The sequence below is a fragment of the Fringilla coelebs genome, assembly GCF_963513975.1.
Source record: "Fringilla coelebs genome assembly, chromosome: 5".
Lineage (NCBI taxonomy): Eukaryota > Metazoa > Chordata > Aves > Passeriformes > Fringillidae > Fringilla > Fringilla coelebs.
Genome location: NC_140033.1, coordinates 16,700,947 through 16,728,115, shown reverse-complemented (window position 1 = coordinate 16,728,115; position 27,169 = coordinate 16,700,947). Strand labels below are relative to the sequence as shown.

Here is a 27,169-nt window from a genome sequence, read left to right as displayed (position 1 = left end):
ATATGACCAGTGCATGAAAATAGTTGCTGGTATGAAAAAAGTAGATATAATAGAGTTTCATGCTTTGGGGAATAATGGTGAATAAAAATAACATAGTAATTATTTGAGGAATAAAAATAACAGCTCCACTTATGGGCAGCAGAGAGACTTTAGTCATAATGTATGTGGTGTGGTGTGTTATTCTGTATTATTAGCCCTGCATGGCACTGCTAAAGAGAAATGGTGGCAAGTCAGGACTAATATAACAGTAACTGGAGTATTTGTAATTCCCTCCTCAACATCTGTTGCATAAAATGTAATTTGCTCATTTGTACAAGCTGTGCTTCTTTAGAGGCAATCTCCAAATCCTTTTTTTGGATGTACCTGCCCTAATTTTCACAATTTGAATGTGGCCCAAAATAGCTTGCATTTCGGTTTTAAATAATTTGAGGATTCTGCAGTGTGCAAATTGTTTATTTAAATCACACAAAATACAAAGCAAAACAGAGGTATGAGTGACCAGAGAGTCTGAAAAAAAAGAATTCAAAGAGGATTTTTGTTGGGTTTGTTTTTGTTGGTTTTTTTTCAAGAGGCAGAGTTCTCAAATCACCAGGAAGAATATTAAGGAAAGCAGTTAATATGTAGTTAAAGGAATCGTAATGCATATGAACATATGTTGTTTTACCTAATTTTGATCAACTTAAAAGTAAAAATATCTTTATTCTTTCAGTTGGGTTTAACACACCATCTGGTTTAATTATTCCTTAGGTAGCACACCATAAAGTTAATAGTAACAGTATTGTTAAGCCAATCAAAAAGAACGTTTCTGATGTGATTTTTCACCAAGGATGTTTCTCTTAAACCCATTGACTATAAGGTCAATGTAATAAGCTTTTACATAAGGATTATGTTACTGCCAGTGCTTGACAGATGTTAGTTGCGAATAATCACTTCTCAATTGACTCAAATCTGCTTACTAAGTGAAAGAATTTAATCATAATCTAAAGTGCTCCTTAAATCTACAATTTTGGGCAAATTTTTCATTTAAAATTGTTGAGAAGCTATAACAACATTAAAACCACAAAATCCTACAGGATTGTCTACTAAAAGGAAATAAACTGGAGTTTATAAAAGTCATGTTGATTAAAGAGACAGAATTCTAAAGCTAATCTCAGTCCCCATTTCTGCAAAGATGAAGCCTTCAGAAGCCCAATGAGCCTTCTGAAATACACTTCTTTGATCAACTAAGCAAGTGAAATATGGAGTGTTCATTACTCATTGTAATACCAGAGGGACAGTAGAGATTTAGGGATTCACTTCAACATCTTTGAGTTGAAAAGTGACTTCAATCAGTTTTGCATAATCCCAATTTTAAGGAGTTCCAGTGAAGTTCACCAGTCCACTCCTGCTGACTTTCAACGGACTTAATTATTGTTTAAAATTTTAGCTAGAAATTACTTCATGTTGTTTATTTTCAGAAGTATTATTAAAAAAGAAAAAGAAAGCTGTAACAAATTCTCACAAAACTGAATGCTTCCTTATGGTGCCAAAAACATGTTTCTGAAGTGACCAGAAATGATAAACAGGGGCTATAGAACAGAATTTCATCTCAACAGGTTTATAAGAACTACTTTATCAAACAGTATGCTATTCTCAATTTATCAAAAGAAAGGGAGAAGACCTAGAATTACATTACATGAGTGCTTGATATTATCATCATAACATATATTTCCATCTAAAAATGTGGTATTCTATGTTCTCATTTCCCATTTCAGACTTTAAGTATGTGTGTGATAAAAAATGCTATATGGTGGTCATGAATTAACAAACCAGATATCAGTCATACTGAAAAAAAGACCACATTAAATCATTTTAATGACACAGTTAATCATTGTTTTCCCAATTCCTATACTTTGTTGTCCATTGTCACAGGATACAATTTATGGTATAGTACTGCCATTCTAAATCACACAAGTTACAGTGGAGTCCATTGACCCCAGGAAATACAAGAGGCAAAAAATAACTTAATTTCCCAACAGCCATACTAAATGGGGTTAATGGAATTAAATTTTCATTTACTAAATGTCCCTAAATCTTATTCAACTGCAGACTCCCTGACCACAAAACAGCTTGGGAATGGAGAACTTTAGAGACAAAAGCCCCATAGCCCTGTTCTGTCCTTAAATTTCCCTAAGTACACAATTGCAGCTACCTCTGTGAGTACTGGGCTGAATAAATGGTTGATGCAACTAAGTAAATTTGTTCCTGTGTTTCAGCATAAATAAAGAACTGAACTAAATAGAACTGTAGCCTATAAAATGATAAATAAATTACATCAAGACAACTCTGGGTACCTAAATGTGTCTTCTCAAGAGAAGAAATGTTACACAAAAGACATGGATCTCTCCCAGGATGCATTTGGGGAAGTCCTACAGATAAGGACATACCATATTGATGAACAGAAGTCATTCCATCTGTAATGTAAAGCTTGCATTTTAAAAGCCTTATCAAACAGTCTAAAGGAGCTAATCAACTTGTCAGAGATATCAGGAGATGAAGACAGTAATCCACAGGCAATTCCATGATTAAGTGAAGATTTATTGGAAGAAGTAATCTCAGCCACATGATCCTACACATTCTTATCCAGCCACAGCACTCAAAGAATCTATCTGCCTGAAGCCATTTTGACTAAAAGAGTCAGCAGACAAATAGAAGTCTACATGAGATCTCTTCAAGTAATCAAATCAGGTGCCTTGGTACCACAGGCCCCTATGTAATAAAAGCCTGTTTCTAAATCAATTAAATTCCCCTTCCACTTAATCCTGAACTAACACTGTCTTTTTTTAAAAAATCTTTTTTCTTCTTTATTCTTCTGACATTCTTTATATCCCTCAGTTGTTTGTTGACTAAACAAGTCAAGCGATTTTCAACTTCATTTCTAGAAGACAGATTCCATTTTTCTGAATATCCAGTTGCTTTTCTCCCTAGCTCAGTATGAGTTTCTGAATAACAGAAATTATTCATGGCTTTGCTAATCAAGGCTAAACAATGCTGTCTATAGTGACATTAATTTCTAATGTCTATTCTCTATTTCCTAATTCACCTTGGGGTCACACATCTTTTTCACAATTCTAGTAACGATTCACAGCTCTCCTGCAACTAGCCACCATGCCAAGGATCCCTGTTGCTGAAAGAAGATAGATGATTCCTTGGGTGAATTTCTGTTCCAACCCCTTGCCAAGGCATGGTCACCTAGTGCAGGTTACACAGGAATGTGTCCAGGATGGTTTGGAATGTCTCCAGAGTGGGGGACTCTGCAACTTCCCTAGGGCTCTGGATTCCTAGGGTTCCAGGGCTCTGCCACCACTGATATGAAGTTTTCTCTCATGTTGAAGTGGAACTTCTTGTTTTTCAGTTTATTGCCATTGCTTCTCATCCTTTCTAGGGCACCATGAAAGAGAGTCTGGCACATCCTCTTGGCACAGGCCTTTGAAATATTTGATGAGATCCCCTATCAGTCTGCCCTTCTCCAGACTAAACAGGCCCAGCTGCCACAGTCTTCCCTTGTAACAGAGATGCTCCAGAACCATAATCATCCTTGTGGCCTCTGCCAGACCCTCTCCCTCACTAGGGCCAAGTGGAGAAGCAGCATCACCTCCCACGATCTTCTCAATGAACCTCACGATGCTGTTCTTCATTTAACTGCAGTTGATCCCATTCTATTCTCAGTCTTCACTAATCATCCCTTGGTGTCACACTTTTTCTTATAGATAACACATCAGTACAATTTTAATATGCAAGCTAAAGGAGATATGTTCACGCTAAATGAATTTGCTTCTTCAAGCATTAGATGCAATTCCTTCTTTGATATTGCTTAGACCCTATGCTTCAATATAAAACATCCCAGGCTCATACTGTAGCAAATGCCATGATAAATAATTTGTTCTAAACTAGGGAAACCAGACAAACAACAAATTCTATATACAGAGATTATTACAACAGCCATCTGATTTTATATGTAAAAGAAAATTCTTAATACTTTTCATTTAGTAGGAAGCAGCTGTACTCTTAACTTTACTATGTGGAGAACAGGAGGGGAAACAGCTGTTTAAAAAATTGCAACATTTGTAGTGAGAAATGGCTTCAACTTTGGGAATAATTGATGTTTGCCAGTACATTGTTTGAAAATTACCAGGAAAGCTTTGAAATAAAATGCATTAAAATTCAGTAGACATTTAAGTAATTTTCAATGTGAAAATTAATTATAATTATTAACTGTTGGCCTGTTCACACATATTAGCGGTCAAGAATACACAACTGCAGCTTAAAATAAATTCTTCAGTCACTCACTGGTGGCTGTGACTAGAAGCTACCTAAATGTATCAGGAAACTCTTGCAAAAGGGAGCCTTGTAGTATAAACAGAAAGTTACCACTTTATCCCTTTCTGTAATTATTTATTTTTCATTGGAAGTTCTAATAACTTGATCAATGAAACAAGATACCCAAAATTATTATGGGTTTTTTTCTATCAGTTTTCTAAGTGAAGAATTACATAGTTGAGGAACAAAAGATGCACTGGAATTCAGCAAAGATTAAGCCTTATCCTAGTCTTTTTGTTCCCATGTCAATCCAGTAAAAGAAAATATCAATAGCTTTTCTTCTATTTCAGTAAGTGTACTATTCTTTTACATTTATGTAACTCAAAAAGACTGGCCATTTGATTATGACTGCTGGCCAGGCATTAAAAGTACGAAACCATACAACACTTTGATGTCTCAGTGCTGGACATGTTCTCAACTGCTGGCCAAAATCTGATCACCTTTTTCTAAGCAAAATATTCAGTAAAGTAGTAAAAAAACCCTTCTAACACCACCTGTCATCTGGGCTTCAGACCAGGCCACTAGCCTGAGACAGCACCTGTGGCTCTGCTGTGTGACCTCTGCATTGTAGGGAAAAGGAAGACAGTCATATCAATTCTAATAGCCTTGGCACCTTTGATATAGCCGATGTCCAAATACTCCTACTTTCATCCCACTAACACTAACAGCCTGAAATTACTTGGGCGTTTTTTCTCAAACCATAAACATGGGAAAGTACAGGCATTCATTTTCTCTACCATCTTCAGACTCTCACAGTGGTTGCACTCCTCCTATTTACTTTTCATCAGGATCTAGATCTGCTAAGTGAAAGAAGAAAGAATCCACAAACAGCATTCAACTCTACCCTGCACCAAGTATGAACGTAAACAAATTCTGTAAAAAGCTCCTGTTTAGAGAAGAGGTGGTGAGAACTGAACCCAGGAAGGCCAAAACAATGCATGAAGTATGACAGAAGTGCTCAAAAAAAACCCCTTTCTCTGGAGTCATTTCCATTTACAAAATACATTTGTGGCATTAAAACAGGTCACTACTTCAAAGATATATTTTTATTCTCATCTTTGGCTCAGATACCATGGAATCAAAAAATGTTTCCCTGGATTTCATCTGAGACTTACTGGAACTTACCAAGCATGGGTTGGTCCTGGTTAACTGGTCATTCATTTCTCCAGATCTGCACTGAATGTATGAAAAGAGGAGGGAACAGTGATTTTATATGGAAATGAAGCTTCAAAAGAGACAAAATTCAAAAGAACCAACTAAGTAATAAAAATGTCTACAAAGATTAGTTCAAATTTTCAAAGACCTACACTGGTCCATGAAAGTAACTTCTGTACTCATTACCATTCCAAGAAAACAATCATGTTTGTCATTCTTCACAATAAAGTGTAAGCAACAAAAATTTTATGATGATATTAACATCATTGTGACACTAATTCCCACAAGATTAATAGAATACAAATCCAATTTAATCAGATTAATTTACCTTCATTTTCTTCTTTTACGCATAAAATGGAAAGACTCCTATAAATTAATTGAGCTATTTATTCTCCAAAGGAGAGAGAGGGACATGCTTGTTGGCAGTGTTTTATGAACCTGAAAGGTAATGGGGCCCATAAAACTCTTTGACACATGTTTTTGAGCTTCACATAATTAGTCTGTACCTCATACTTGAAGTGTAAAAAAAGACTAGTTACTTTTGCCTGATCATCTACCAGCCAAATTTGCTGCTCACAAGAATTTATGTCATAGATTTTTACTCCCTTCTCTTTAAAAAATAATATTTAAGTTCATTGAGGTAGTACATCTTTTATAAAAGGCAAAAATAGCAGTTGCATTATGCCTATACTGCAAAAACACACACAGCAACCACTCTTTTTCAATGTTATTGAAAACATATGAAGAAAATTAAGTTTAGAAACATGTTGTTAATGTACAATCAATATTCTTCATGAAAATTGAGATTCATCTTCTTGAATTAATTGAGACTCATCTGTTCTTCACAGAAGGAGTGTCTGGGCATTGGAACAGGCTGCCTGGAGAGCTGGTGGAGTCACCATCCCTGGAGATGTTTAATAAAACACTGGATGTGGCACTTACTGCCAAGGTCTAGTTGGCAAGGGGATGTAAGGTCATATGTTGGACTGCATGATCTCGAAAGTCTTTTCCAACCTTATTAATTCTGTAATTCTGAGTGATCTTACATAGATCTGATTTTGTCATCTGTATACAATCTAGTAAGGCAATGGGGAAGAAATTCTACTATAAAATGAGGCTTATGCTGTGTATACATGGACTATACTTGGTACAGATAGAATCACTCTCCAAAATAGGCCGTAGAAACAAAAGATACTAATTTCTGGTATTCGTAATAGTTTCACATTTAGATGAAAAAATTTTTAGATGTGGTACAGATACTAAAATGAACAGAGAACTAAAGCACATTTAAAGAAATAGCTCAAAGCTACCTTTAGAAATCTAGCTTCTTTCAAAAAAAGCTGTATACTTAATTTCAATGGAGTTAGAAATATTGAGAGTTTGCTATGTATCTTGATATTATCTGTATGCATTTCATATGTGGAAGCTCTTCTTCCTTTGTTAGTTCTTCTGGCTCTGACACCGCTGCAAATTTCCAATGTGTTGTTTCAATATTAGTCATCTTAAATCCAAGCAAAGAAAAAAGAAGTATTTTCTTTTCACCATTAATACTCTTTCATCATCTGCAATTGATTTAAATACAGGCTTTTCAACTGTTTACATAAAATAAATAATTCCTCATCTTTTGTACTTAAACTTGCTCAAGTTCTTTGTTTTTAGGAAATAAACACTGTGGTATTTTTCCTTGAATAATGTAAACTGTTAATATATGTAGGTGTTAAATGTATCAAAAAACATGCATTCTGTCTGAGAACAGTCCCAGCAAGAAGTACTTTCAGTGCAGGAGAAAATACACTTTTGTGGTTATCACTATTGCGTTTTATAGATGCAAGCACTGCAACATTTCATGAACCTTACGGCCAAGATTCCTGTTAAGTGTACACAGCAAGTAAATGAATTTGCCAATACACTTTCTGTAGGATCCTGATTTTCCTGTCTCTCAGCTAAAATACTACAAAAGGTAGGAACGAACATTTTGACAGATTGTAACCACTTTAATTCCTGCACTACAACAGTTTCCACATTGAGCAAGGAGGCAGAAGTGTATGCTCTCAGCAGGTACAGCTTCCTGACTAGCAGTAATGTTTCAGACTCAGGTGCCTGTGGGAAACACTGAGAGAGACATTTGTTTCCAATGAAGCAAAACTAAAGTGGATGATCCAGAGTATCAAATGGTCTTCTAATATGCGTATCCCTCTGCTTATTTTGTTTTTAGCTGAACTGTGAAAGTCTGTCAGCAAAACTATGCTGAACTGAATAGAAGAAAAAGACAGGAGAGGGAAAAAAAGAGATATCCATAAGATAAGGGAGACCTAGGTAAGAGGAAAAGCAAACAACACACAGATAAGCCTCAGTGTGAATTCAGAAACTTTCATTATTTAAGGACAGAATTTTCTCTGACAGTTCTCCATCTCATGTACATGATTTAATTCAAAATTTTACTCCTCCATTATTTCTTGAAATGTGTATTTTTCCCTTCCAAATAAATGTAAATTAAAAACTGAAACAGGAGCAACAAGGCCCAACTTACGGCACTATATCTGATCTTCTGCAAAAGAAAAAAAGGGGCAGATTTAGAGATGTAGGGAAAAATGCTACATTTTGATCACTTAAGTTCAGCTACAGTGCTACACTGTTACATCAAATATGTGACTTTATAGAAATTTAGACTGAGAAGAGTAAATCAGAAGCAAAGTAAGAACACAAAATTGGTCAAAAGCATACTTCAGAAATGTTGCTATTTGACTTTACAGAAGAGCCCTGTAATTCTCATTCCATATGCTTTATGTCACCATCACCTTCAAACAAAGACCAAAACCAACTAGCTATGATTTAAGTTCTAGCTTCCTGACATCCACTTTTAAAACAGTTGTTCCTGTTCCTGGAAAAATGGATACTATTCAGCCAAACCAGGCGTCCTTTGTCACATGAAACATATAGGAGGACCTCAGTAATATTGACAGCCATCTGAAATTTAGGGCTCTTGTCATGACAACTGATACATAACCATCACATCTACCAGGGCTCTCCAGCATTCTGGCAACCTAAAAGGCTTCTTCAAATTACATGCACTGAAACTGAAGACATATTTTTTCCTCAGCATTTCAGTACTACTAACCTTCTGTGCATAATCATATCTGTCGCTTAATATACTTCCAAAATAATTGAAAACAGCAGAAGAAATTTTAAACTAAATTCTAACAAGGTACTTAGACTCAAGACTACAGTATGCTGTATCACAGACTTTATAATTGGGCTCAGAGAACCTGATGTAGGAAAAAAAAAAACTACATAAAAAAGCTCAATTCTCAACTCTCTGCAGATCTAGCAGTTGGGAGAAAAATTCTCTACACATATATCAAGTTAATTTGTCTGAGAAGTCACTGACAAACTGTGATTCACATAGCAGTACCTGTCATGCCAACTAACAAAAAAGCACTTCAGAAAGTGGCAAGACAAACAGTAGGGGCAATTCACCTGACCTTAGATAAGAAAAATAAGAAAGCAAAACTGAAAAATACGAAAGATAGAAAAGTAATATTGGAACTCAATGCCAACATTGAGCACTAAATTCAAAAAGAAGTCCTCAGGAAGGAGATTCTACAAACTGTGAAAGGAAAGATAGTGAAATAAATTGGGAATGTGCTGTAATTAGATAATGTAAGAGATGCTTTCTTGTGTTCTACATATTTGGTCTTTGATGGAGACAAAAAAAACCCAGCTAAAACCAACAAAAAACCCTATAATTTCCAGGAAATTTATTAAGAAAATGAGACAGGTTCATCATTTGATATTTGTGTCTATGCTTAAATTAAAATACTACAGGAAAAGATTAGTTTCACTCTGTGAAGTTGAGGATTCTAAAGGACATCTTTTGCCTCTATAAAGAGATTAATTATTGGAGAAAACAACAGACAATGATTCTTAATACTGCCTATTGGCAGTACAATGTAAATCCTATGAAGCCAGTATAATATTTATGCCAAAGAATAGTCCAGTGTATATCTACAATATGCCAATGTATATCTACATTGCCATCAAATGTCAAGGCTAATTTTTAGCAGTAGCTGGGAAGAGGCATGCCTAGGACAGAGAGATTATTCCATATCACCCGAGGTCGTTGCCAGGTGAAGGGGAAAGACACTGACTTCTGGGGAGAAGGGGTTCCTTCTGGTCAGGAAAACATGGCAGGAGAACTGTCAGGTCTTGTTTATTCTCACAGAGTCCACAGTGACCATTTTTGCATGTGAATCACTCTCTTTTGCACACTTCCATTACCATTGTTGCTGTAACTGTTCACTTCTTATGTCATTTCTGCTTCCAGTAAATTGCTCTTCTCTCAACCCATAATGTTTTGTGCCTCCAACAGGAGGTGGGGTGGAGGGGGAACAGTGTTTGGGGTCTTATTAGTGAGAGTACTGAACTGGAGAATACCATTTCTAAACCATGATGAGTAAGGCATTCTACATTTGTAGACAGGATTAAGGTAGAGGTCTCTAGTTACACAGGCAGCACAGCCAGAACTGAACAGCTTTAAGACAAAGAATCCATGAAGATATATTTACTGTGAAAAAAGGTGAAAAGCAATATATTCCTCGAACAAAAACATATTTATAAACCAATGAGCTATAGAAGGCAACAAATCTCTCCAGATGAAAAGGCCTGTAGAAATAGCACTTAGACTGAGGAATGGAGAACTGGAGGAACATCTCGGGTCACAAAGCCCAACATCCTCCCAAAAAAAAACCCACATAACATTTTTCATACTAAGCTTTTATTTTCTTCATATCTCCTTTTTTATTCAAGGTAAGCATTTCAGGTCTTCTTTGTCCCTGCAGCTTCTTTTAAACATGTACACATTGTTCACCTTTAAACCTTTTCTTACCCAAGTCAGTAGCAGACAAAGGTGCTACAAATGTTTTAACCACGCTATAAAAGTTTGCGTGGTGAAAATGTGTTCAATATTATTTCATATGGAAGAGGCTTAAAAAAGAGAAAAGAAGCAATGGTAAAGCTGATAACCTTTGGTACATACAAATTCACATAGGTTCCAACTTCTGGGGGAAGACAGAATTTTTAGTGTCCAGAGTGTGACAATACTGTCAAAGAAATGGGAGAATTACAGTAAGACAAAACATTGCAAAAAATATTTGGGATTAAAACTGCTTGGAAAAACGTCTTCTGAAAATCCCAGTAAGTTATGCCAACTACATCCCTTGAATTGTACAAATCCTTTGCTGCATTAATTCAGTACCTTGACCTACAGTCTTAATCAATCTGTATCACAAGCCCATTTTTCTGTGTTTTTCTTCCCTATAGAAATACTGAACCAGTTATTTGGCATTAAACACAATATTAAATATGGGCCTTGAAAATCAGAAGAGCAGCATCCTAAAGATGCTGTAATGATGGACTGGATTAATGTGATAACATATATGTTTAAATCTTAGCAAGTTGTCTATCTGCCAACAAAGACAAGCACTTCTTCAGCACAATTTACATCAAACTCTAATCTCTATCACGTATCTTAAAAAGGTCACATGAACTCCACAGTGAAAAAGTTTATGCTTTCACTGACTTTTATATGGTAAATATAGGTGACTACACTGCAGAAATCTAAAGTAAGGAAAGACCTGCCCTGTTAAAATGAAACTGAAATTTTTTGTCAGCTGTTTCTTTTAATCTATAAGGATCTGACTTTCAGAACATTTATATTTGGTTTTGGTGGTTTTGCTTGTTTGTTTGTTTCCCTGGCTGGAGCTGATAACTTAAAATGAAAATATCTGTGAAAGTTCTTTAAAATGATACCTTAAAAGAATCATAATTCCAGATGTTATGCTCTACAAGCCCATGTTACATCAAATGATTTAAAGCAGGTAATTTCATCAAAATTATTACCTTTCAGTAACATTTGGTGATATCAAAATTTAAAGCCCCTTATTTTTATTCTAAATATTGATATAATTTTTACTGAGCACATACACACACAAAACCATATATAATGTCACCTTAGAATGAATGTTCAATAGAGCATTACTGACAGTAGATACTTAGAAAGCTCTCTAAAACCTTTCTGATATTTTTCAATGAAATTATTTTCAATAATAACTCAGGTTATTATACTAGTTCAATTCAGGAAGGAATTTTCTATTTTTTATGATTCAAGCTGATATGCAGAACTATATTGGAATTTGTTCAGTATATAAAATAAATAATAGAAACAGCCACATTTCTTTTAGGTTGCACACAAGAAAAGTGTCTACCCAAGGTCTAATTAAATAGAAGGTTCATTTTGGCTCAAAATACAAGAAACTAGTGAACCCTTTCAGTAACACAAGAGTGGTATCAGTAACAGGTAAGCTCTCAATATCTGTTACACTTGTAATTGTTTAATTTAAAGCAAGAGAGGTTTGGGCTGGAAAGGACCCTTTAAGATTATCTAGTTCCAACCCCCACTATCATGGGCAGGGGCACCTTCCAGTAGACCAGGTTGCTCAAAGCCCCAGCCTGCCTGATCCGGAACACTTCCAGGGACTGAGCATCCACAGCTTCTCTGGGCAACCTGTGCCAGTGTCTCACCACCCTCACAGTAAAAGACTTCTTATGTCCCATGTGAATCTACTCTCTTTCAGTTTAAACTATTGCTCTTTGTCCCCTCACTACAGGCTCTGGTAAAACATCTCTCTCCATCTTTCTCACAAGCCCCATTGATATACTGCAAGGTTGTAAGTAAGGAATTCCCTAAGCCTTCTCTTCACCAAGCTGAATAACTCCAATCTCTCTACTCTCTTCACAGGCTTCAGCCCCCTGATCACTTCTGTGGGCTTCCTCTGGGTCTGCCAGAAGAAGTGCCAGAAGCCACTGTTCCCACAGCATTTCAACATTTCTGCCTTCAACTGAACCACTTAATGAACACTGCAACAGCTTAGCTTAAACCCACTTCTGTCATCTGGCTAAGTTGTTCTGCCAAACTTTGCATCGGCCTAGTTCAATGGAAAAATTAAATATCCTCTAAAAGGAATATTGACAGCTGAAAGTATGAAGAGTGATAGAGGTATTCAGGGTTAAAGGTATCTCTATTTGTCAGTGTATCATCTCTTAGAACACATTTGTCAAGATCAGCATTATAAGATTATCAGAAAAAAAAGAGTTCCAATAGCAAAGGCCAAAGCCACCATAAATTACACTAGGATTAGCAAGAACTCAGAAAGAATTCCATTTACTTTTTGTTAGACTTCTTTTCATATGTAGTGATTTTTTCTTTTCCATATGCAGTGATTTCTCATTTCTGTAAGAATTAAGGACCCTCCTCTCAGATGACGCATAACAGAATCATCAGTTTCTAAAGCTATGCTTAAATAAAGTTGGTCAGTACAATACTCCCCTACAACAGATGAAAAAACAGCAATTAACCCAACCAATAAAACCTGCAATCTGAAATATTTCCAATCTTGTAGGCATTCTGATCTGGGCTCTTACTCTGGGCTGTATCTAGTACAGAAAATACAAACAGAACACATCTGTTAACTATGTTCTGGAATTAACCTCCACAAAAAAAAAAAAAAAAAAAAAAAAAACAAAAAAACACAAAAAAAAACCCAAACAAACAAACAAAAACCAACAAACCAGAGACAGTGCCACTACCAGACCTTCCAAACACTAGAATGAACAATGGGCTCATAACAAATTGCTACTGTTAGTTGCAGGCAAAGGCAGAGAGATGCTTTATTATGTAAGGTATGTGATCCTAAAAACATTGTAAGATCCTGCCCTGTTAAAACACTCTCCTGTTAGAAGAGCAGGATATGACAGTGGAGGAGGATTCTTGAAGCCAAGGGTCAGATAAAGGCATGGGTTAACTCAGGCTGCAAGAGAATGAGGCAGCCTAGGAATGGGACCTTTTATTAGGCCATTTAGCGATAGGATAAGGGGCAATGTTTCAAAGCATTAGTAGCTTCAAATTGAAAGAGGGAAAAGTTCAGATTAGATATTAGGATGAACCTCTTTAATGTGAGGGTGTTGAGGAACTGTAACAGGTCGCTCAGAAAAGGTCTCATCCCGGGAGCTGCTCAAGGTAAGGCTGAATGGGGCTCTGAGCAACCTGGTCTAGAGGAAGGTGGCCCTGATCATGGCAGGGGGTTTGGGACTTGCTGACCATTAAAGGTCCCTTCCATCATATAAAGAGGCAGAAATATACAAAATAAACAAACATATATAATATGAACTGTTGTCATCATATTTCAAAAGTCTCATAGCTTCTCAGCGATTTCTCATGGGCAGCTCCTAACAGCATTGACTCCTTCTTCACAGCTAACAACTCTCTTCACAGCACAGCCAACAAACTCCATCTTTCTTCTCAACCAGCTAACCCATTCTTTTGTAGCACTCTTCTTACTGGATACAGCTGTGGCCTATTAAGGGCCTGTTCCTAATCTTTGGTGATTAGTACAGCTGCTACTCCCCAGGTGTGAGACTACCTTCTGCACTATCTTTATTTTCTTACATTCTATCCCTCCACAATAAACAAACTAAAAAAACATCAGAACTATAAATGTCACACCAACCTACAGCCTTGAAGGGCACTGTAACAAGAAAAATTTAAGCTAGAGGTCTCTCTACATATAGTTTATGTTTTGTCCAACAGCAAGACACAATATGGCAAAATAAATAACACTTTCTTCTAGAGAAGCAACTTCCTTATTGCTGTACTGTTCCACAGGCAATGAAGAGAAGTGTTAGGACATGCAAAAGCAGAGATGATACTTAGTAAGTGGATGCTACTCAGGAGAAAACCAGAGGGGCTGTATGACTATTAAAAAATAGTCATACTTGTCACTCCAGTTAGATGATTTCTGGTTATCTGAGAGCAATCAAGTGTTTGAAGAAGCAGTCCATTCAAAGATCAAAATAATACACAGGCCACACACTTTGGAAGAGGTCCAAAGATGACATAAATGCAAAACCCTCTACCATTTTACTTCTTATTCATGAACAGTCCTTTTTTGAAAAACACGCACAAACTCTTTGGAATAAACATCTCTACCAAAAATATTGGAAAATATAGTCTAAATATGGTTCATATATTTTCAAATAGTCACCACATAACATTTTCCTATTTGTACAGCTAACATAAAAGCATGAAGAGATGACTTTCAAAACATCAACGATAAGCAAATTTGCCAACCATCTGTCCAAAAAGCAGTCTAACTTAGATTTAAACACAGAAAAAAAAAATAGATTCCCTGCCCAGCAGTGGAACAACACACCTGATCAAACACGAGATCAAGCATGGAAATATCCTAGTTTGAATTTAGCAACAAATAATATGCAGACCAGGAAGATTGTGGCTAATCAAATGTGCCTGGATTTGCCTATGTATCTAACATTTCTATATGAAGCTCAGTATCCAAGTGCATTTTTGAATTATTGACAACATTCAATGCACATCTCTAATAAACAATATTTGACATGCTGGATGCCGGACTAGCTGTCAATGGGTTTTTTTCATGTAATAGCCTTATGGTAAGAGCACTCTCTAAGAAAGTCGTAGATGACATCTTAAAAACTGAGATATTTCATGCCATCCCCTTCTAGCAGAGAAGAATGAGTGGGAAAATGCCCACTCCCTAAGGGCTAGACTCAGTGAAGGACTTTCTACTACCTCTTCAGTGGCGTCAGTAAGACCAAAAGATTAATGGGGCTCTAGTAAAAGAAAATGTAATCCAGCTCATGTTTATACCCTTAGCTGGAACAGCAGAGCTCTACTCCATGGCCCCAGCACTGTTTTCATAGTATATGGTAAGAAAAAAATAGTACATTACATAAACAGCACAAAAAAAACCATCAAAGAGGTATCAATCTCTGTCCTGTGAGTCCTGCTGAAAGATATGGAATACTTCTCTACCACATATTTAATTGAAAATACCCATTTTCTTCTAGTTTCCTGTCCCTAGCTACTTCCAATTATCCTTTCACATCAGTGGTTATACTTGAAATGGAAGTATGAATTAACAGAATTCAAACACATTTGAGAAATTGTAATGGTTCTTACTTAGCCTTAAAGGGTCAAATTCAATATTCAAAGCAGTAAGAAGATATTTCTTATGGGGATGCCAAGGACTTCTATGTAATACATCATCTGGACAGACAACAGCTGAGACAATCTCAGCATCAACTTGGTAGTCACATTGACACATAGCATGTTGTAGAGACCATCAAGTTCTAAGCACTGGTTTTATCCCAAAAATTGAGCCTGCTTCAAAAGGAGCAACTGGGACAGCACATAAAGAAACAGAATTTTAATATTTTACTTTTCATATTTAATTTCATAAAAGCCTAATTCTTCCTTTCTGTATACAAATTAGACTGAACTTATGACAGTTGTGCTCTATGTCACATCCCGCATGCAAAGTTTGGAAAAAATACATACATAGTAATTCTTCCAGAAAATAGAATAAAGGTACAGATCAGGTAAACTGATTTTTTAAAAAATCTGTGTTTTTCCATTTTGAAAACAGAAGGAACCTGAATGATAACAGATCAAGAACAGGAGCTGTAGGCTTGCATTACGAGCTGACTTGTTTGCATCCAACATAAATGGGCAGTGACCATTTACCATCTAACAGCTGTTCAGTAGCCTATGCATGATGATATGGTAGCCCCTGTTGTAGAAGTGGCCAGATGACAGTCACAGTTAATTGCCATTCCTGCTGGCAGTCTCAAATAAGGAAACAATAAGACCTGGAGACCATGTCTTTTAGACAGAAAGCAACTCCAGAAGAGGACATTGAAAAGGTATTTCTCAAATGAACCATGTCTACCCAATATGTAGCAGGATCCCAATTTAAGGTAAGGTTAATATAGTATAATTAATATTTTTTCGTGGTTTAACCCCATCCAGGAACCAAGCCCCAGGAAGCTGCTCACTCACTCGCCATGAGCAAGACTGGGAAAGAAACAGAAAGGCAAAAGCCAGAAAACTCATGGGTGAGGGAAAGATAGTATAATACGGAAAGAAAAATTCATGCGCACAGGCAAAGCAAAACAAGAAATTAATTCATCCCTTTCCATGGGCAGGCAGGTATTCAGCTGTCTCCAGGAAAGCAGGGCTCCTTCATGTACAACAATGACTTGGAAGATGAACACCATCACTCCGAACTTCCCTTTCTTCTACCCCCCCCTTTCATATACTAAGCATGATAATGTCACATCATCATGCTCAGTATATGATGATGTCTGGAATATCCCTTTGGTCAGTAGGAGTCACCTGCCCTGACTATTTCTCCTCCTAATCTGCCACGTACCTGCAGCTTCCTCACCAGTGTGACAATAAGGAAAGCAGAAAAGGCCTTGGCTCTGTTTAAGCCCTGCTCAGCAATAACAAAACCAGCTCTGTATTATGTCATGGGAATTACTTTGCATTCTGGACTTTTAAATTCCTTTTTCTTAGTATTATCATTATTTAGTAAGCATAAATGCTGGGTTTCATACTGCCCTCTTTCATACCCTGTACTCAGAGCAAGAAGGTCAATTTTCCAAGTACCATTCAGTTTTGGTAGCTCCTTTCAAAAAAACCCATTTACTTACCCTCAGAAGTATAAACTTAACAGAACAGCACAGGGCTCTAATGTTCTACTCCTTAGGCTTAGAAAACATAAAAAAGGAAAAGTCAAAGCTTGTAACTGCCACAACTTTGCTAAAAGCTGATTCCTATATTGCTTAAAAAGAGTTAGTATTTACATATAAAAAGCTTTTCAGTATTTATGGCAAAGTCAACTGAATAAATGTACTAAAAAGTAGTTCTGGGTCAAAACTATGTTATTTAGATTCCTGATACAGCACTCAGCTGTGATACCACATAGAATTTCCTTAATTTGACAAAACTTTCAAGCATGGTAAAATACTCCAGTTATAAAAAGAAAACAAACAAACAAACAAAAACCCAACAAACCTATTCATTTCATCTTTACAACAGTAAAAAACACAATGTGAGGTATTCTCTGTAGGTACTTCTCTCTAGTTTACTACTGTTTATTAAGCAAGTGAGATACACATCTGGAATCAAAAAATGTCACAACTCTTAATTCTGAATTGCATGAATGTGGCCACCCTCTACCAAGAGAGCCTTCTGAGGCTATTTTTGCATTTAATGATCCTTCTGCTTAGTAAAATAACTCCTTGTTGGTCACACCAAGGACCATAAACAGCCTATTTCTACTACTTTGTTTTTGTCTTCCCCTGTTGAGAGCCTATCAAATCAAGCCATTTTCCTTCAGATGGAGAATATTACATTCAGATGGAGACTATTATATTTATCACTATAGCAACTAACCTAATTGATTTGATGCAGGTTTCTCTTCCACCATAGGATGGAGCCATTATCCCTAAGTATAATCTAAACATTTAAGAAAAAAAAAATTATCAGTTTATCATTTTACCACATCAATAGGAATATAATTGGGCTACAGATACTAAAGTATAAATGAAAGTCTAATGGGTTGTACATGTACATCCAGAACATTCTTTATAAATATGCTTCTCTGTCAAGTGGAACTTAGAGTATGGTGTTTACTGGTTGCTCCCAGTAATAGAGATTATTATTGTACAACAAATACACTTCCAGAAACAAAGATTCACAAAGTAATTAGGAGAAGGAGAATCAATGCTTAAATAACTGATTCAGAAATAAGCTTTGTCAGATAAACATTAAAAATGGAAATAGGCAAGATACATCAAAAATTGTATTTACAGTGCTATTAAGAAAGGAAAAATGGAAAAGTTCTTTTCCAGATTGTTTTGGAGGCTGTAGGGTTTGTTTTCAGTAGAATGATACAATGAGATAATAAAGTATTAGGTTCCTGTAATTAGTTTGATAATATATTTACCTTTATTGTTATACTTCCATATTCCTGACAACAAGGTGTGGGGGAAAATAGAGACCACCTTACATAGTCAAATTTCTTTCCTTTTACTTCCTAAGAAATATGGCAATCCTGTTGTTTTTAAAGCATTTTTAAAAGTCATCACGTACCCCCCCAAAACCCACATTTGCTTTTCTTCAAAAACAGGCATCAGATGAAAAAAAGACTGATTAAACTCAAGCTGATTTTTAAGAGAATTCATAAAATCTGAAGTGTTGCTTTACCTAGAAATAGCTTCACTTTTTTAATCTTGATTTTTCACAGAGCAAAAACCAATTTTTTTCAATGTCTCAAATACTACCACTAGAGAAAATATTCATGATGCTTCATTAACATTTGGAATTGCAATTGTCAAATCAGTGAAGCATTACATAAATGGTGGTGTTTCGACACTGCATATTTTAAGCAGCATGGTGCTTTTCTGTGCTATATGAAATGAAGAGTGTACTACATATTTGAGGAACACCATCTACACTGGCTGAAAGAAATAATTAAAAACTGATATTTAAGCACTTGAGAAATTGCCTTCAGATTATTGGCCAGCATTTGCATTTTTCATCAGTAAACAATGGACAATATGTAACAATTCAAAGGGATGACTACATTCCTTAGGATAAAACATTGTCAAACTTCTTATTGCTGAAAAGAAATAATTTCTAAAGTGTCAGAGTTAATGGTTAACTCTTTTTGAGGCCATGCTGATCGAAAAGATATGCACAGAAGGTCTCATATCTTCTCATAAGAAGCCTGTGATGCTTCAGACACTTCCAACACAAACTTAACAAAATATTTCCTGTCACTAATACCAAACTGAATTCCCTTTGCATTTAAACTAGTCATTCTGTAATATGCACTCCCATGATACAATAAATTATTTTAAAATTCACTATGTTATTAAGCATATCCTCTACATTATCACATTGAATACAGCATTCTGTACAAAATTATATTATTAAAAGTGTGGCCCGTTTAATATAATTTTATTAATGAGAAGTGTAATGCAAAATGTGCTAAATTATAAAAAAACCCCCAAACCTATTACAAAATATGTTATTCTTTTTGGCATAATTCCCTTTCAGTGTCATCAGTATAAAGAACCCCTGTAATACATAAAACAGAAGTGAATTAAAGGTTCTCCCAACCAATTACAATCTTGTTTTGAAAAATCCCAGAACACATACATCGAAAAATGATCAGTGCAATACATTTGGAGGAAATGGAATAGAGGGTTAAGAAATGCAGCAGGTATGCTCCTGCAAACCAGCATCTATTTCCTATTCATCAGAGCTTACACCTATTACAGATCAACAAGACAAGCCTAGTGCAAAATCTTTCATGCTACAGCTAATGAAAGCAATATGCACCATGGGTAAATTACAGACCCCATTCAGTTCAGGGTGGGAAAATACAGCGAAGATTCATTTTGGCAAGCTTCCTTTGTGGGTCCTTCCTGATACATTGTGTTGTTTTTTTTTTATTATTGCGTAAAAATTGCTTTTTCTATCTCTTTGTAAGTTTCCTACTCTGCTGCTATGGACTAACTTGCATTCCCTAACTTGAATTCCGTAAGTTGTGGGCATTAACTCCATTTACATTATATAACTGCTTGAAAATGATTCTTGCTGAAAGTAAAACAAACAAAAATGACTTAAAACAAACAAGAAAGCAGGAAAAAATAAAGACCTTTAGAAGTATTTATAGTCCAAGTACTTGATTCTTACCGATACCTTATCTGCAACACTGCAATTAATGGGAAATCAAATGGAATAATCTATCAAGACTGAAAAAAGAATATAAAAACTCTACTGATAACCTGAGAAGCAGCTCTAAAACTGGCAACATGTACTTACTAAACTGCTGAGGGTATGCTAAGGAAGTGCCAAGATTTGCTCCTATGGAATTTCAGAGGATCACATATGATCCCAGGGATGTTAAGACATCTGTCACTTGATGAAGTATGTGCTTCCTAAAAGAATGAACATAAGGAAACCAGCTCCCCTTCATGGAAGGTGGACGGAGTTAGGAGAGCGTGTATGTGGAGGGAGCAGCCTCAGAGGAATCTGGTAACACCTGACAATAAACAGTGAACAGTGGATCAGTGCTACTACCGCTAGAAAGTTTGTTTCTAAAATCCAAGAGATGTAACTGTTTGGACTGGAAATGCCACATTTACAACCTAAGGACATCTCACTCTCCTGAGAAGCAGCAGTATTAAAGTGCCAGTCTACCTGCTTTGCCATAGGGGAGTAGGGGGAGATGTGCTGAGGGGCAAGTCTGCCTGTGCCTGCCAGCTTCAGAGCTTGGCCTTCGCCTGAAGCGTTACCTCACATGGGAAGGGTGTAGATTTATGCCCAGCAAAAGCACCAGGACAAATTTGTACTTACTGCAGTAAGCGATTAGGAGACTAGCCAGGATCATGATAGCCCAGAAAGTTGAGGACATGCTTGGCAAGGCGCTGGCATCTTTCCTACTGCTTCTCCTGGGAGATGGAGCCATTGAAGCCACTACCCCGGTGCGGGGAAAAGTCAGACAGTTTCACCAGCCAGCTCTCCCGTCGACTGACGGCCTTGTTCCACGTGTAATCCTCAAGGAAGGCATCTTCCAACGACTCTGCTGTTCATCATCAACAACATGGTCCTGTTGCAGGAATCATCTTCCAGACAGGAAGCCAAGGCGACTCTAATGCAAGCGAGGCTTGGGATCAGCGGCCACAACCAGCTTCCCTCCTGTCACTGTGGTGGGATGCACTAGCATGGAGGGCTTCACTGCGGCTGGGATGCCTCGCGTGGTACTGAGCCTCGAAGATGTCCCACGAACAAGCCTCTTTTTTTTTTTTTTTTTTTTTTTTTCTTTTCTGTTTTTAATTTGCAGAAGTTGTTCCGCTTGCTGTCCTTCCTCCTGCCTCCCCCTCCCCGGGGGCAGCCCCCGCAGGCGGAGCGCGGGCCCCGGCGGTGCTAACGCGGCGCCTCCCCCGCCCGCCCGCGGCTCTACGGCGAGCCCCGCTCAGGGCGCCGCGGGCCCCCAGCCCAGGCCAGCATGGCCGCGGGGGCCACCGAGGGGCGAGGGCAGCCCGGCGCCACCGCCGCCCGCCCGCCCTCCGGGCAGGGCTCCGCCGGGCAGCTCCGCGCAGAGAGGGCGATCCGCGCCCCGGCCCAGCGCCCGCAGGGCGAGGACAGCCCCGTCCCCCCGCGGCCTGTCCAGCCTGAGCTCCCCTCCCGGCCGGTCCTGCGGCTCGACGGGGCGGAGGCGCGGGATGGGCCGGGACACTTGAGGCGGAGGGTCGGCGGCGGGTCTCCTCCTCTGCGAGCGCCGCCCGCTCCGCTCTCAGGCTCTGCCGCTACAGCAGCGCTGGTCCTTCAAGTAAAGGGAAGAGGGAGGAGGAGGAGGGGGCCGGCGGTCACGCCCACAGGTGCTCGGCGCTCCGAGCAGAGCGGTCCTTCCCCCCGCCGCTCCGCTCGCGTCCCCGCCGAAGGAGCGCGCCCCGCCCGGGGCTCGCATCGCCCCCCGGCCCCGCGCCGCTGCCCGCTCCTGTTCCCCGCTCCCGTTCCCGGGGCGGCGCCCGCCGGCTTTAAGGAGGGAGGAGCCGCGGGGCGACTGTCCCTGTCCCCGCGGAGGCTGCTACCAGGGGGACGAGGGGCGGTGGGAGTGTGCTGTGCGGCGGGCCGGGCCCGAGGGGCGAGCCCTGTACCTCGGCGGGGCAGAGCCGGCTCCGGCCCCCAGCGTCTGCCCAGGGCGGAGGAGCCGCCGGGCCGGGAGCGGAGCAGAGGGCAAGAGAGCGGAGGCGGTGCCCGCCCCGAGCCTCCTCTGGGAGTCTTTGCTCTCGGCTGACACCGGGTCCCGACAGTGGCCCAGGGAATTGTCTCTCCCGGTCCCCTCACCTGCACGGTGCGGCTCGAAATCTCCACGATGTATTGCGCCTGGACACGACCACAGATGCTAAAGGAAACAATTCCTCATTGTATATCCATCTGCAGTCCTTACGGGGACTGCTGTTGGCATGCGGTTTCAGTCGCTGAAATGGCAGCGACACATCGGTATGAAACCTGCTTTAGAGGGCTTGAGTTCACATGTGTGCCGATATCCCTTATGGTTAAAAGCTTAAATATTTAAAGAGGGACCAGGTAGTTCAGCTTTTCTCTCGGAGTCTCCATAGCAATGTCTTCAAATTAATATTTTAAGTTCTGCAGAAGGTAGTCGCATTCCAACTACAGGCAGGATTGGCAGACTAGAAGAGGAGCTTAGTCACTGAACGTCCCATTATCTCCTCCTGTGTTTTCCTTGCATAATAGAAATGCCATGAAAAAGGTGTTTTGTATTCCTTCAGAAGCCCCAGATTTGTCTGATTGTTTGCCATTTAAACATATAGAGTTAAAATTGCATATGAATGATGCAATATTCACTAGACAGGACTGTAAGGACCTTTTCAGTACAGCTGCACTTGATTAGATACTAGTAACTAAGTTCAGTTTTGCACCATGAGGACATTGCCAATGTAATTGCTTTGATTTTAGAGAAGATTTTCTGCCAGAATAGTTTCATCCTGAACTGGTAGGGCAATAGATTAATGTGTTCAAGCATGCTTCAGAGATTAAATTTTAACTATTGTTTGGGTACAACTACATTTGGGTACCAGAACGTTTCCTTCCAAGATGTCATTTTATTTTCCCTTATTTTCATGGGAATTTCTTTTCTAGTATATTTGAAAACTAGAATAGAGCATAACTCAAACATTAGGACAACATGCTAAGCTATATTCTTCCCCATATCATTTGAAAGAGTATTTATATGTAGAGTTGAAATCTTTCCATCCCTAACTTAGGCACTATATTTTCCTTCCGCGTCAACTTTAATTCATCATCCCTCTTGGAATCTGGAAGTATTACTTCCAATTTGATGTTGTGGAGTTGTACAGCTTCATGAGCTTTTTTTAAAAACTAAGACTTCCAAAATTCCTCCTCTCAGACTAAATGTAAGTAAGTGTTAAGCAACAAAAATGCCTCTCCATGTTGTGCTGCTGTTCATTGCATTTTCAGGACTAACATGTAAATGAAGCATTTTTCTGTATTTATGAAAACATTTGATTTCCATTATAGCTGTAAATAATGAATGCCCACTTAAATAGCATATTTTAAAAATTACTATAAAGAAAAAGCAAAAGTATCTTGAAATGAGATATGTAGTATGATGTATAGATCAAGAAACTCTAAAGCCATGAGGCATAGCTGTAGATGTATATAGGCAACTATACCTTTCAGTAGAGTTCACAGAATTTTATATAGCAAATCTTACCATTTTCCTTGTGGTTAGACAGGAGGATTTCCCTTGGAAGTACATCCAGCTTTCAGTCTGAGGAGTGGGAATCATGATGACTGTTCACCTAAATAGAGCTTGAAGGTTCATGCAGAAGCTTAAGTCTTGCTTTGATAATTCTGAAAACAGACATTCTTCACTTGAGACCAGGTTAATTCCCACACTGAAAAACTAGTCAGTTAGTCAGAAAGTAAGGCACCATTTACTGAATATGGGAACCACCAAGCTGGGGCCTTTGTGTTTTTATACAATTACCTGTAATAGTTTTACAAAGAAATTTTAAATTAATAAAGATTTTCAAATATTACATTCTGATTTGATTGTCAAAGACTTAAAATGCAACTTTAGGTCACTGCTGATTTGTTTTGTAGGTGCATGTTGATCTCCACTAATGCCTTGGCTGGAGATCAGATGCCATCAGAGGTAATGCCAGACCTCTGCAGGGTCTTGTATTGAAAAGTATTTCATCCTACAGTGGCACTATTCACAATGTAAAGTCCTACTTTCGGAAAAAGTGGTGGAATGTGATCTCAAATTAATTTGCTTACCCCTTTCTTATATGGTCCCCACACTTTGATTTTCAAGGAAAATATGTGAGGTCTGTCTTTATTGCCTCCCTAATCTCCCAAGAAATTCCCAGTATTCAGACCTGTGTGTACGGAAATCTAAGAAAAAATGATTAAAGTCTTGGACAGATGTCTGAAAGCTGAATAGAAAAAAGAAACCCAAATTAAAGGCTGTATATCAAAGTGAAATACCATTTTCAGAAATCAGATTTGTTCCCATATAGTCAATGACACAGATCTCTTATTCTGCCATTTCTGTTGGAAGAGTTAATATTTGCAAGGAAATTAAAATAATATTTAAGCTCTTTACTATGGCTGGGCCATTGGTCACACTGAAATTATAAGCAAAATATATCTATTGACTAGAAAAGGCATAGTTTGAAGCCTGTTGTAAGCTGTATCTATGTCAGAGTTTGTCCCTGATGTGTGTATGTATCTCTGCTCTCTGCTTGCTTGTCAGACCTGTGAGGTCTGTGTAGTGATTCATCCTCTGTAAGTTATCCTCTCACCTGTCATAGTGACCTCTATGACAGGTGAGAGGATAACTTACAGAGGATAAATCTTAACATTCATTTAGCATCAAGCTTGTACATGGTAGAAGGTAGATAGTGTTCTTCAGGTCTTTACAGAGAGACCTTCGGTTCTATTTGGATTTGCTTATTTGCTTTGAAAGTAGAAGGTTTAAATAAATTGTGGGTAAGTTACACGGCCTTGCACTGATTCAGAATACTTCAGAGAGAATTAACAATCAATAATATTCAAGCCAAGAACTGAGTTTTTGCTTGGGATAAAATAAAAATATTCAGTTGATTCTAAATGTTGATTTCAAGGAAACAACAGAATATCTGAATGGATATTATTGATTAGATTTGTTAATTTTGAGATAAATATGAGCAAAAAAAGATGTAAAAGAATCACAGCATTTAAATGTTTTTTACAATGTTAAAAACGTGATTTACATATAAGAGCTATGTAATATAAGCTTGTTATATCTCAAAAGAATTTTCAAAGGAAGAGCAGTAGAGTTTAATACTAAGAAAGCAAGCTCCTCAACTTTATTTAACCATTTATATTTTCAACAAATTAGTTAAAGAACTCCATATGTCTCTTTATAAAAATCCATAGCGCATCTTTAACAACCATAGCAAATCTAAGAAAGAAAGAATGCAAGAGAATTGCAATTTTCTTCATCTTCCTTGAGATGGAGAATATGGATTCGTGTTTAAAGAAAAAGAATAGTTTTAGTTAGATTTTATAAGAAGATTTGCTCTATTTTTATTTCCTGATCTTAGGCCATCTTTAGAAAAAATACTTTATCTAGACACATGCCTCAATTATTTTTTCAATAACTGTTTAGTGCCCAGAATATTTTGTAGGTGCATGTTGATCTCAGATCATCTATTTAGTAGGGAAGTTTTTGCTATTGATTTATGTGAAGCAGAAAATTATTGTATTTGTGAACAAAGAAAGAGTAAGGAAGAAAGAGACACAGTGTGTAGTTGAATGCTTAATTCATTGTGAAATAGAGAGTTCAGTTCTTCAATAACAGAAATCACGGTGTAGTCTAAATGGCAGCGAACTGCATACATCTGAAACTGTGGGATAAGAAACTTAGTTCTCACCCACTAATTCAGTAAAAGTCTTTTTTTTCAGCATACTTTAAAATTTTTAAAGAGATATTTTGATACATGTACATGAAAGAGCCTTTATTATGGTCAGTAACAGTAAGGTTCTCAATAAAAATTCTGTTAATGCATAGTCAAAATATATTTAGAGGGAAGTCGTTGACCAAACCCAAGTCATGTTGCTTTTTTGCATTGTATTGTCTGCAAGTATTCTTACTGAGGAATGCTTTTGTTGATTTTTACAAATGTAAAACTACAGCCTTGTTACGTGTAGATGATGCCTTTTCATTGATCTTCGTTCTTTAACAAGGTACCAGTTAGTAGTATTCTTTTTTTTTTTTTCTAGCCATTATTAATTTTGCTAGGTTTAGGGTTTTTTCCCTAACTTTAATTACCTGCCAAAGATACTATTTGATACTGTGTGATATAGATACAGTTTGAAAAGCTGTATGTGGTTTTGATTTAACATGAAAGCTTTCATAAGTTATGGGAAATTCTTATCCTGTAAAATAAAATCTGTGAAGTTGTTCACTTGTTCACTGACAGCTATATTAACCTGTCCAATTATGTGTAAAGCCAAACATTTAAAAAGAGCAAGGAAGTGACAGTGGGAATATGTTGCCAATACAAAACATTTTTATACCTGTCTGTATAGCTGATGAGGTGTCACAACATCCACATTATCATCCTGACTGAATTTTATTTTTAGACTTTACACTAAAATGCATAAAAGCAATGAAGAGAAATACTTAAAGGTGCATTTTAATTCCATTTTGTGTCAAAGACAAGTCTGTAGTTTTTATTAAAAAATGACACCAATATTATATCTTTCAAAATGTGTCTGCCATTTTTTAAAAGAAATAGTAGTTGTAGATGATCAAGAGATTAAATGAACTTTTTGTAAAAGTATGGCATTCTCAGTTAGGTCCTAAATATATATATATATTGGAAAAAGAAACACTTTACTGTTGTCATGCAAGTGCAAATATCACATCTAAAGTTGAGTTAAAATGAACTGCATCTTTTCATAGCATGTAATAATAAAATGTTTATTTTTTATGGTGTGGGTGTGCAAAATTGTTTCTTTGCATTGAAATGCCTACAACTGATGTGGCAGATAAGTACTTTCTTGTCACTTAGCAACCTTTACTAGTTCAGAAAAAAAAAAGGGGAATATTTTAAATGCTGTTATAAAAGTTTCTGGAATTTAGCAAATTACCAAATCATTCAGAAG

General features: G+C 37.6%; 1 protein-coding gene across 1 annotated transcript in view; it reads right to left on the bottom strand.

Moving 5' to 3' along the window:
* The window catches only part of TAFA5 (TAFA chemokine like family member 5), a gene marked incomplete at both ends in the record, with an annotated part of 415,206 nt that extends 394,276 nt beyond the window's left edge, over nt 1-20,930 (bottom strand). The window contains one exon of the mRNA XM_084206038.1: nt 20,819-20,930. Within this exon, the coding sequence (XP_084062164.1) occupies nt 20,819-20,930 (112 nt within the window). The remainder of the gene's footprint in view (nt 1-20,818) is intronic.
* Nucleotides 20,931-27,169: the final 6,239 nt, after the last annotated feature.